At 35.2% G+C, this 13,575-nt stretch overlaps 1 protein-coding gene across 1 annotated transcript; it reads left to right on the forward strand.

Moving 5' to 3' along the window:
• LOC109834844 (pentatricopeptide repeat-containing protein At1g08070, chloroplastic-like) lies at positions 1,300-11,636 on the forward strand. Its single transcript, XM_020402861.1, has 6 exons — positions 1,300-3,128; positions 3,758-4,995; positions 6,012-6,096; positions 8,857-8,987; positions 9,256-9,330; positions 9,491-11,636. Exons 1-2 carry the CDS (start codon positions 1,471-1,473, stop codon positions 4,992-4,994), a joined length of 2,895 nt encoding a protein of 964 aa, XP_020258450.1. The 5' UTR covers positions 1,300-1,470; the 3' UTR covers position 4,995; positions 6,012-6,096; positions 8,857-8,987; positions 9,256-9,330; positions 9,491-11,636.

Raw genomic sequence — 13,575 nt, forward strand, 5'->3', positions numbered from 1 at the left:
AATACATTCAATATTATTAATAAATATATTATATTATATTAATTTTATATAAAATGTTATATATAACATCATACTTTAATATATAGTAGATTATTACTATTTTTATCGTAGCAATAAAATATTATTTAATATTATAACTACCTCAATATTGACAATATATTTAAGACTATGAATCAATATAATAAAGGGTAATAGAAAATAGTAAATTGTTATACAAATTAAAATATTCTATATAATAAAATATATTATCATATTAAATTATATTATAATGTAATTAATATATTATTATGTTAAATATATAAATACTAAATTATAATACAATATTTTATATCATAAAAAAACTACAATAATATTTTCATTCTAACTAATAATATATATATATATATATTAAACAATATAATACTAATATTATAATATATAAAATGTTATTAACTAATATATAATAATGATATATAATAATGTCATATTGGATAATACTATATAATATTTTATTATCTTGCGTAATAGTGGAATTTGATAATATAATATAATTAGGATATATTATATAATATAATACAATTAGCGTATATTATATATCATAATACAATAAATATATATATTAGATATTTAATAAACTAATACTTCAAAATTATCTCACTTTCCCTATAATGGTCCCCAAGTTAAGAATGAAGTAATTTTTAGATGTTAGGAAAAAAAGTTTATATAGAAATGAGATAATTTTGGGAAAAGTGAAAGTAATTGTCTCAATCTCACCGTCCCAATTAATAACATCCTAAAAAGATTTCAATCCCCTTGTCTTAGGTTGTTGTTGGTAAAGTTGTGTATTTATGACACAACTTGGAAAGTTATTGTCCACCTCATCAATTTCACTTTTATACTTTTCTTTGTTTGTTTTTGATTCCATTGGAATCATAAAACACTTGTTTGGTTTGCAAAATGAAACTTTAATTGTTTGTTTAGAAAGTGTAAAAAGTGGTCCCTACTCAAATGATCATATTGGTTGAAATTATTTTTTATTATTTTTTCCTAACTTCAATGTTAACTTTCTCCTAAAATCATGTCTTTTTTTCATGAAATCACTTTACAAGCCATATCAGCATATGAAATCACTTTACACTATTTTCACAACTACAAACAAACAATTGAAAGTGATGAAAGCTGACATTGGGACCCACTTTTTTACACTTTACATCCTTTTACATGGTAAAAACATACAACCAAACAGCCCCTTAATGAATGACACCATAAAATAAAAGTTATCCCACTTAATATTTTTGAACTTTTAATGTAGCAGGAACATTTCGACTGTATCAAACCGAACACAGCGTCACTCGGAGGTCGTCTGTCAGGGACTCAGGAACATATTCGTGATCCGCCACTTTTTCTTCTCTTTACTGTTGCACTCTCTCTCTCTCTCTCTCTAGATCTCTAGAGTCGTCAAATTTGTCTATCAGGCCCTTCTCTTATTCCATGTCCCGAACTTCCCCCCAAATCCAATTCAATTTCACCCGCCTCCTGAACACCTGCAGCTCCCTCTCCTCCCTCAAACGCGTCCACTCCCTCCTCATCACTCACGGTCTCCACCATCACCTCCCTTTCTCCGCCAAACTCCTCTCCCTCTCCTCCGCCTTCTCCCCCTCCATCCTCTACGCCCGCAAGCTCTTCGACGAAATCCCCCACCCAGACCCCTTCCTCTTCAACACCCTTTTCCGCGCCTACTCCGACCTTGGCCCCCTCCGCCAAGTCTTCCCTCTCTACTCCCGTATGCACCGCCTCGGTCTCAAACCCGACAGCTTCACTTTCCCCTTCATCCTCCGATCCTCCGCCGTCCTCTCCCAAGTTCGCGAAGGAAGGCAAGCACATTGCAATGTGATTAAGAATGGGCTTGATGGTTATGTGTTTGTGAATAGCTCGCTGATTTTCTTGTATTCTACTTGTGGCTACATTTTCGACATGGAGTTGGTTTGTGGAGGTGTTGAAGTTAAGAATGTGGTTGTTTGGACCGCGATGGTTGCTGGGTACGTGCAGAATTCTATGTTTGATAAGGGGTTGAACGTATTTAGATTAATGAATGCGGAGAATGTGAGGCCCAATGAGGTTACGACTGTTAGTGTTCTTCCTGCGTGTAATGGAGATATATGGTTGGACTCAGGGAGATCAGTTCATGGGTTTGCGATTAAAGAAGGATTTAATTTGTATACTACTGTTGTGAATGCTTTGGTGGCGATGTATGGAAAGTGTGGGGATTTGCAAGTCGCTCGTTACTTGTTTGATGAAATGATTCACAGAACTTTGGTTTCATGGAACACTATGATTGCGGTTTATGAGCAAGGAAATGAAGGAACAAAGGCGATTGAGCTCTTTCGGAGTATGATCAAGAGTGTTAAATTTAATGCTGTGACATTAGTAAGTGTGATATCGGCTTGTGCTACTTTGGGTGCTCAAGATATTGGAAAATGGGTACATGATCTAGCTACAAGTCGAGGCTTAGAGACCGATATAAGAATCACTAATGCCCTCATTGACATGTACTCAAAATGTGGAAACTTAGACTTAGCACAGAAAATCTTCAACTCCATTAAATTAAAAGGGGTAGTATCCTGGAGTGCAATGATAAATGCATACACAATACATGGACGTGCTAATGAAGCACTTGAGCTATTCAATCGAATGAAAGCTGAAGGAGTAAAACCAAATAGTTTTACATACACATCGATACTGTCCGCTTGTAGCCATTCAGGGTTAGTAGAAGAAGGAATGAACCATTTCAAGAGCATGAGAGAAGAGTACGGGATAAATCCAAAGGTAGAACATTGTGCATGTGTTGTAGATCTATTAGGGAGAGCAGGGAGGTTGAAGGAGGCTTATGATTTTGTGCGTGGGATGGAAATGAAGCCCGATACAGCGGTTTGGGGAGCTTTGCTTGGTGCTTGTAGGATCCATGGAGATGTTGAGATGGCTGAGTTAGTTTTTGCAGAAGAGATTGCTAATGAGGAGGTAAATAATGTGACAATTTGTGTGCTTATGTTGAATATTTATGCGGATGCTGGTCGATGGCAGGATGCGACCAAAATGAGGAGGTTGATGAAGAAGAAAGAGTTAAAGAAGATGCCAGGATGTAGTGCTATGTAAGGTAATATTGCTTTCTTTCTTTCCTTTTTTTTTTAAATTTTAGAAAATATATAAAGTGATATATTCTTCAAATGTTTTGGAAATACTTAAATGAAAAAGAAGGATAAGTATCTTCTTTTTTCTTTCCTGAGTATCACAATGGATATAATAAGCTTCCCATGTTTCCTTAATAAGATTTTAATGAAACATCTTCATCTACAAAAACATAAATTTTGTGAATCATATAAAAGGATCGAAATGAAAACAGTTCCTGGAGGACATGATGGATAAAATTCATTGTTCAAACAAAATATCAATATCCAAAAAAGATAGTCAAAACCGTCTCTGCAAAAAGAAAACCAATAATCTAGACTATTATTCACTTATAAAGGAAAGTGAATATTTTAAAACTATTTGTGAAATCTCAGCTACCTTATAAAAGTTCATTTAGTCGCTTATGTTGAGATCACTCTCTACTAGTATCATTAGTCCATTGCAGTGTCAAAAGAGAAATTACCATCAAATCTTCTACAATAAAGTATACTTCTGTCACAAGGAAAATATAGGCAGCGTTTGAGGATCTGCTTTTATTCAACAATAGTGTATTTCCAGCTACATTGTTTTTCTATTTTCTCATTATTTATAGGGTGTTTGTGAATAGCTCGCTGATTTTCTTGTATTCTACTTGTGGCTACATTTTCGACATGGAGTTGGTTTGTGGAGGTGTTGAAGTTAAGAATGTGGTTGTTTGGACCGCGATGGTTGCTGGGTACGTGCAGAATTCTATGTTTGATAAGGGGTTGAACGTATTTAGATTAATGAATGCGGAGAATGTGAGGCCCAATGAGGTTACGACTGTTAGTGTTCTTCCTGCGTGTAATGGAGATATATGGTTGGACTCAGGGAGATCAGTTCATGGGTTTGCGATTAAAGAAGGATTTAATTTGTATACTACTGTTGTGAATGCTTTGGTGGCGATGTATGGAAAGTGTGGGGATTTGCAAGTCGCTCGTTACTTGTTTGATGAAATGATTCACAGAACTTTGGTTTCATGGAACACTATGATTGCGGTTTATGAGCAAGGAAATGAAGGAACAAAGGCGATTGAGCTCTTTCGGAGTATGATCAAGAGTGTTAAATTTAATGCTGTGACATTAGTAAGTGTGATATCGGCTTGTGCTACTTTGGGTGCTCAAGATATTGGAAAATGGGTACATGATCTAGCTACAAGTCGAGGCTTAGAGACCGATATAAGAATCACTAATGCCCTCATTGACATGTACTCAAAATGTGGAAACTTAGACTTAGCACAGAAAATCTTCAACTCCATTAAATTAAAAGGGGTAGTATCCTGGAGTGCAATGATAAATGCATACACAATACATGGACGTGCTAATGAAGCACTTGAGCTATTCAATCGAATGAAAGCTGAAGGAGTAAAACCAAATAGTTTTACATACACATCGATACTGTCCGCTTGTAGCCATTCAGGGTTAGTAGAAGAAGGAATGAACCATTTCAAGAGCATGAGAGAAGAGTACGGGATAAATCCAAAGGTAGAACATTGTGCATGTGTTGTAGATCTATTAGGGAGAGCAGGGAGGTTGAAGGAGGCTTATGATTTTGTGCGTGGGATGGAAATGAAGCCCGATACAGCGGTTTGGGGAGCTTTGCTTGGTGCTTGTAGGATCCATGGAGATGTTGAGATGGCTGAGTTAGTTTTTGCAGAAGAGATTGCTAATGAGGAGGTAAATAATGTGACAATTTGTGTGCTTATGTTGAATATTTATGCGGATGCTGGTCGATGGCAGGATGCGACCAAAATGAGGAGGTTGATGAAGAAGAAAGAGTTAAAGAAGATGCCAGGATGTAGTGCTATGTAAGGTAATATTGCTTTCTTTCTTTCCTTTTTTTTTTAAATTTTAGAAAATATATAAAGTGATATATTCTTCAAATGTTTTGGAAATACTTAAATGAAAAAGAAGGATAAGTATCTTCTTTTTTCTTTCCTGAGTATCACAATGGATATAATAAGCTTCCCATGTTTCCTTAATAAGATTTTAATGAAACATCTTCATCTACAAAAACATAAATTTTGTGAATCATATAAAAGGATCGAAATGAAAACAGTTCCTGGAGGACATGATGGATAAAATTCATTGTTCAAACAAAATATCAATATCCAAAAAAGATAGTCAAAACCGTCTCTGCAAAAAGAAAACCAATAATCTAGACTATTATTCACTTATAAAGGAAAGTGAATATTTTAAAACTATTTGTGAAATCTCAGCTACCTTATAAAAGTTCATTTAGTCGCTTATGTTGAGATCACTCTCTACTAGTATCATTAGTCCATTGCAGTGTCAAAAGAGAAATTACCATCAAATCTTCTACAATAAAGTATACTTCTGTCACAAGGAAAATATAGGCAGCGTTTGAGGATCTGCTTTTATTCAACAATAGTGTATTTCCAGCTACATTGTTTTTCTATATATTCTCCGTTCATTATTTGCCTTCAGCTTCAGCCTTCAAGATCAGGTCAAACAGCTGCAGTAAATTCACAAAAAACAAGTTCGTCAATATGATTTGTACCATAAAATGGAGGATTTATGGGAAATGATATTTAGCATAATTTATCTTTGAGAAGAGAAATTGAAGTTAACATGTCATCTTTTTATTCTCGCAATATCTCCTGTTATAAAGAGTAGAGTACCTCAACAATCCTTTGAAGATCACTTTTGAAAGGAATATACTCCCGATTAAACTCAGCAAAGGCATTCAGACACCTGTTAGCAAAGGCCATTTTCTTTTGCATTACAAATTTATGATTAACAAATTTTTTTATGATCATGAACTTTATCTGTTTCTTTTTTCTTCTTTTACCTCTCTTTGTTGTTCAGCCAAGCGAAATGTCGGAGCACAGTGGCAGCACGTGACATCTTCTCAGAACCAATTCTACATGTGGAATAGTCAGAAAACATCTTAGTGAGTTAAAATCTCAGATTTTTTTTTTGAATATGAATATTACATTTTGTTGGTTTTTTCCTGAAAATAATATTTACATAGTATTTTAATTAGAATATGTGATATACTGAAAGATTTAAAATTGTATACTTATCTTTTATCATAAAACTTACTTGAAAACAAATTTTTTTAATCAAAATTCATGTTGTGGAGTAAGTAAACAATTTTGGACAATTTTGGAAAATATTGATTTTACTAGTAAAATAATGCAATTTCACGTATTGCCAATTTAGTTTACATTGAGATATTTTTAGAACAGTTGTGCTGAAGGAGTTTTTCTTGTCTGAACATTAATAATTTTTATTTGTTGCTAGTTTATGAACGAGTCCATGATTTAGAAACTAAAATGATACTTTAGATAATCCAATTTTATCCATTTATTACTAACAGAAGTAATAATATCATGGATAGTATTGGTGATAAGCATAGCTTATCCTAATTCTATTTTTTCCCTTAAAGATGTACAATTTTACTTAAAGAACTATAACATGAAGCATATCACATTCTTTTAATGATCAGAATATAGAACAATAAGAAGAGGAAATTTAATACCTAGCCATGCACATGTGCAGCTTTGAAGCAAATTTATCGATCTCCGGGTAGTTGAGATCATCGTTATTAGTGCTACACGCAGAATATAAGTATTCAAAGTTAACAATAATCTTAATTTACTTGCATACTATGCTAGACCTAATTATAGAGGGGAAAATACTTGGGAATTAGAAATTTCATCATACATTAAGTCATTGAGTTCATCCATGATTTCGACACTCTCTCCATAAGCCTTGCTTAACATTTGATCAAATAAATTGGAACACGCAGGACTTTGCAGTATACCAACATCCAAGTAGCAGTCGTTCATCAATTTCTGCAACAAGAGATAATTAACATGAATAAACAAATATTAGATGGCTTTTAAGAACAGAGAAGATAAATCAAGGGACTAAGAGGTCTCACATCCTCTATCATGTACTCGAGATTTGCTTCAAGTTCTGCTTTCAAACTTGCTGATTCCATTGAAATATAGTGTAGGAAAGATTTGAGGAATGGATGATTGAGGGAGTGCTCACCTCTATTTATAGGATGTGTATAGTTCTCATATTCTCGTACATTGTATATCTAAGAGGTGGAGTGAAGATTTAAGATTAAATCTTTGTTGATCCTAATTCTCTTGAATCAACATACTAATTACTAAAAAAATGTAGAATTATCTAAAAACAAATTGTATTGCGCGATTTTCAGTGGATTTTTGGTAAGGAATTTATTGACTAAATCTTCTCGCATCTGGTAGTAAGATTAAGTCATCGCAACCCGACAAATCCAGCATATCTTTAAAGAAATTTAGTCACCGATGAAAAATATAGTGAAGATCGGGACAGTTCAGAATCAAGATCCAGAAGGATTAAATTTGATACTATCTCAACGCATGACATATTCAACTATTCATTCATCTATATAGTTTTTGACTCTGTAATATCAAGCATATTCTCCTACTACTCTTGTGTTAACTTTGGGTGGGGTGTGTAGAAGTTTGTCGGTGCCGGTAAGGTTGTTGATGAGTGGGTTTTGTTTCTAAATTATTTAAGTTAATTAAAGATAATTCTAGTAATTTCTAAAACAATGAATTCGTTAATAAAATACTACAGATATTCCCACTTGGTTCTCCAACAATTAGATTGAAAAGTAAAACTTAAAGATAAATTAACTACCATAATCATTTGAGGGCAATGGTGAAGATAACTATAATTTGAAGGGTAAATTGAAATATCTGATTCTTTGTTTGAGAGTTGTTGAGGAGAAGTTAGAGGAGATTGAGTTGCTGGAAGGGATTACTGATACACTGAGACATGTGCTAGTTCGGTAGTTGTGTAAGAGGAGGAAGATGAACTGGCGTGTTCTTGAGGTTTACTTGGCTGCATCATAAGAAAGTGTGTATCTAAGAAATTGATCTTGGATAAAATTGGAGGATTTTATGGAGATTTTTAGTGGATTGAACCGTGGTAAGCTCAAGGTACATATATTTTTGTTCTTGATGGAATACTGGTTAATATACAATTGTGTACATATTATTGTTTGCTATGATGTACTGATAATAGTTTCTGTAATGAATTAATCAGATATTGCAACTCAACTTATGTGGCCGGTGAATGCAAGATAATGTACTTAGGGATACATTTGTCCTGGTTTCCTAATAGTTTGCCTTCATTAACTGTGATTTTTCTTAAGGGAGCATGCTGTCTATCTGATGGTGACCTCAGTCTCTTTAGTCTCTCAACACCTTTATTGAGCACTGTTAACCTCGGAGAATGTAGCCTTCTTAATTCTCATAGAATCATCAATTTGGCTTTGAGCCTTTTAGATTGAAAACCATGTTGAGATAATTGTGTCTAGATCGTTGCTGAGGTGTAGATGCTATGTTGATTCTTCCAGAATTACTGGAACTAAACATTCTGGAAACCTTTAGCTGGTGTCCCAAATGTCTGTGACAAATTCATTTATTATTTAGTTACTGCAATCGGTTCGAACCTGAAGGAGCTTGGCTTACATGATTGTCAGTAAGTCGCTTATCTCTCCACCTTTTCTTAGTTACGTTGGTTTTGACTTTCATTTAGTTGGAAACATGTAATTTTGTTCATATAAGCTCAGTAGCTTCATCTTATTGGTAATTTAGTGTTACTATAGTACCTCATGCTGGAAGTTTGGTTCCTTGATTCTTTGCAGAAACCTGAGGGTTGATTCCGTGAGAGCTATTGGGCTAAACTGTCCTCACCTTTTTGTGCTTGGGCATTAAGACACCTCACAAGTGGAGGTAGACCAATTAAAAAGCTGTACATTCAGGGCAATATTTTCAGGTCTCTCTCACACTTTGTTATTGAAAGTTCAAATTTTCTGATTAGATATATTTTTCATATTAGTCGGCACAATTTTAATGTCATAGAATTAGAGCTGAGTTAGGGAGTTATTCATCAGAAATGTTGCGTTTCTAATTGGTACAAACTTGACAAATATATCAAAGACTGTCTAATAGTGGCTTAGTGAACGACTATTAGGTAAGCCCCTGCAGTGTTTTGATGATAAATTTTAAATTTGATACTGATTATTTTTCCTATTGAATATCAGTGACAAAGCAGTTACTGCATTTGGAAGCCTCTGGAGATTCCTTGACTGAACTCTCACTTAAAAAAGTTACCAAAGGTACCTAAATAACGCTTGATTAATCCAGTTCCTATTGTGATTTTTAAACTTCCAAGCCACAAGAAGTTCGTTATATTGGTAGAAAATTAAATCTTCCTAACTTGGATTTCACATTTCGCTTGTATAATATTTTTTTATTCTGTTTCCGAAATAACCACAGGTTGCAGAACATATACATCTATAGCATTTCTCTCTGATGTTACGAGAACTTGTAGAGCCGCCATCTCCCCAGTTGTCATGCTATAACTGACCCAGCACTGGGCCTGATCGTTGACAGTTGCTCAAAATTTGACTGGAAGTTTTATTGTTTGAACAGGTATTTTCACCAAATTTAAGAGCCATTATCATAGTTGGTTGCCAGATAAAATTATGTTCATATATGGAAAACTTCTCCTGCGGGATTTCAGAATTATAGTTTTCCGTAATCAATTCGAGTTCCAAATTGCAGTAAACCATACTGAACTTGGAAACAATACGACTAAATTGGTTATTTTATGTAAGGAAAATAGTTTTAAAGAATCAATATATTATATTAGTTTCTGATTTTTGTAAATGTTCGCCAAAGGTTCATTGTAGTTGGCTAAGTAATAATTCCAATATATGAACTTCTTCTAGAATATTGCCTATAAGAATGTGTTTTTGCAAGTCATAGATCTTGAACATAGGACATGTCTTCCGTTGGCCTTCCTGAATGTTATCCGTGGAGACTAGAGTGAATACAAATCTCGATTGATGTTCTATACATTTCATCTCTAATCTCTTTCTTAGTCTATAAGAAGTTTGTAGCTGAAATTTCATAACTAATAAAAGTAGGGTTGCCTTTCCTCATACTGCCATCTAGGACTTGAGCGCGCAATACTCTCTCTTGTCGATGGTCTTATGGGGGGGATTTTCTAACCAGCTTAGAGATACAAATTATTGATGTTTGGTGCTAGATAGTTCATGACATTATTTTATAGGGCATTCTAGTCTAGTCTTATTTCATCGTCACACATGAGGGATTTTACTAGAATACTTGCAACTTTAAAACTTGGAAGTTTTGACTGGCAGAGATTGCAGAGTGACTCTGGAATTTATGAATATGAGGTATAGGATCTCATAATACAATTAAGTGCACATAGGTAACAAGTAATGACAAGGTAAACATCATAATACAACTTGTATAACTTCTGCTTAGCAGCAGTTTATACAAGTTATGTTAAAAGTCTTTAGTGACGTTTGCAACTCCTGTATGAAGATTTTTTCTTTTTCAGTCTGATTGCTTTTTACTCTTTTTTGGTTCTCTTTACAACTTAGCCAGATGAATAGAACTATGATGGCTTGCTCTTCACGGATCGCAGTTCATATCCTGGATGGCCATTCAAATTCCCATGTTAGAATAACTGGTTCGCGGGGAGTAACACTAGATGAATTCAGGCCACCAAAAGTTCACGTAGATAGTGTAATTATCATTCATAATCTGTAAATTCTTTTCATGGTGATGTACAGTTGCTCGTCACTTGTTCGATGCAAGTGATGAAAATGACAGATGAAACTTTGGTCTCGTGGAACACTATGATTGCAGTGTATGAACAAGGCGATGAAGGAGCAAAAGCCATTGAGCTCCTAGAAAAATGGAGTAGATTGTCAACTTCAATGCAATGACATTAGTAAGCGTGAGATCCGCTTGTGCTTGTTTAGGTGCTGAAGATATTGGCGAATGGCTACACGAACTTAGCTCAAAATGTCTTTGACGAGATTGAATTAATAGGGGCAGTCTCTTGGCGTGCAATGATCAACGGATACACAATCCATGAGCATGCTAATGAAGCTTTCGTTCTATCCAATCGAATGAAAACATGAGTAAAACCAAATAGATTCACATATGCATCGATATTATCCGCTTGTAGTCGTTCAGGCGTAGTAGAATTTGGAATGGAGCATTTCAAGAGCATGAGGGAAGAGTATGGCATAAATCCAAAGATGGAGCATTGTGCATGTCTTCTTGATCTTTTAGGGAAAGCAGGGAAGAAGGCTTATGAGTTCGCAAAGGGGAAGCCCGATATACAGGTTTGGGGAGCTTTGCTTGGTGCTTGTAGGATTCATGGAGATATTGTGATGGCTGAGTTAGTTTTTGCAGAGGTGATTTTGAAGGTGGAAATGCATAATGTGACGATTTGTGTGCTAATGGCGAATATTTATGTATTTGTTGGTCGATGGGAAGGGATGCAGGCATGTAGTGTTATGTAAGGCCGTATACGTTCTGCAAATGTTTTGTTAATATTTTCAATGTGAAAGCAAAGAATTTTTCCCCCCTTCCCTGAGAATCAGTGTGGATATAAGCCTCCCATTGTTTCATCAGTCAATAAGACTTTAACGAAACATATTTCAACTATAAAAAGCGGAACGTCTTCAAATTCTTGTAAAAGTTTCGTAATAAAATCTTTCCCGCGGCACGTGTAGCTGGTCTGAACGAATTATCAATGTTCAAAAGGAAGATCAGCCTAAACGATCCCCGTTCAAACAAACAAAACCAAGGATTAATATGAATCCAGTACTACTCTACCCATATTATCACTATATATAAAAAATTTCTACTCAAGTGGATTCATAAGCTTCCTATGAATAGTAGAGCAAAGTCTTGGGTTTGACTTACTTGGAGAGCACCCACAAGAAATTAATTTCCTAAGATATCTGTGCATCGAGGGTTATCCCTTAGCCACGCCTGAAGATTTGATATATATGAGCCAAAGGATTATGAGGAACTTACCGTTGGATATGTTGTAGGAGAAAAGGTAACTTTACCTTCAATGAATAGTCCCACATTGCCTAGTATAATGAATAGTACAGTGTTTAAATTGCTTCTCATCTCTTTGGGTTTTGAGGGTCCTAAAGAAGGGTGTGTTTTGGGCTTTCATTTGTTTGGGCTTTGGCTAATAAGCGCATGCACGTCTCGCCTCGTCGCGCACGCATGCCACGTTTTGAATTCAACGGCTGCGGGTTTTGAGAACGTGCAACAACTAATGTAGGACGCTTAATCTAAGTTGAAGTCTATTTAGATTAGGAAATAAATTCAATTTTAGAGTCAAATTATAGGAAACAAATTCAATTTTGATTCATGATTTATTTCCTCTATTATAGGGAGTCTTTTTTTAGGATAGAATTTGATACTTTCTATTTTTTTGTAATTCTAGTATTACCAGGAGTCTTATTTGATATTTTTTATTTTTGTAATTCTAGTCTTACTAGGAGTCTTATTTGTTTTTCTATTTAAGAAGAGTCATGTAACCCCAAAGGAGAATAACTTTTCATCAATAAAATTTCTCTTTTTAATATTTTCTTCGTGGATTCGAAGATTGTTCTTTGTGGATTCAGAGAACACCCTTGGTGGATTCCGAGGTTATCACTTCCGTGCTGCGTCAATTGGTATCAGAGCATTGTTCATCCGATCCGATGGCAGGTGATGAAGCCCCTATTCCTCGAACTGAGTTCGACGTGCTGAGGTCCGACGTAGATCAGCTGAAGACTAATGGTGATCAGATGAGAGCTGCCATAGAGCGACTTACGATGGCGGTAGAGCGTCTGAACACGGCAGGAGTTCAAAATCGCGTTGATGGTCGCCAACGACGTGAACCGACTCCATATGATAAATTCAACAGGGACAATGATCTTAAGCAAGACATTAGAGTTGGGAAGAACAGTGAAGAAGTAATAAAGAAAGAAGAACCACCTCCAGAGCACAATATCTTTCGTACGAGATGTACCGTGATGTAGAAGATTTGTAATGTTATTATTGACAGTCACAGTGGAAGGAATCTTGTCTCTCGGCGTATGGTGAATAAGTTAGGTTTGAAGACAGAGAAACACACACCTCTCGTTAAGATCGACTGGATTCACAAGGGCAATGATGTGTAGAACGATGAAGTGTGTTGAGTATCTTTTTCTATCAGTCGAACTTATGTTGATGAGGTTTTGTGTGATGTTGTCAAGATTGATACTTGTCATATGCTTTTAGGTAGGCCATGGCAATTCAATAATGGAGCTACCACTAGGAGCAGAGACAATATTTATATCTTCAAGAAAGATGGACGACGAATTGTGCTCAAGCCTCTTCCAGAAAAGATGCCATCTAAGATAAAGACTATTGAGAAGAAGGAACTCTTGGTGACAAACAACTATGCTTTAACAGAAAACTTGAAGCAATCTGAAGAGGTCTGTGACTTGGTTGTAACTGAAAAAGAAGAACCTCCCTCTACCGAAATTCCT

This window comes from Asparagus officinalis, chromosome 3 (assembly GCF_001876935.1).
Source record: "Asparagus officinalis chromosome 3, Aspof.V1, whole genome shotgun sequence".
NCBI lineage: Eukaryota > Viridiplantae > Streptophyta > Magnoliopsida > Asparagales > Asparagaceae > Asparagus > Asparagus officinalis.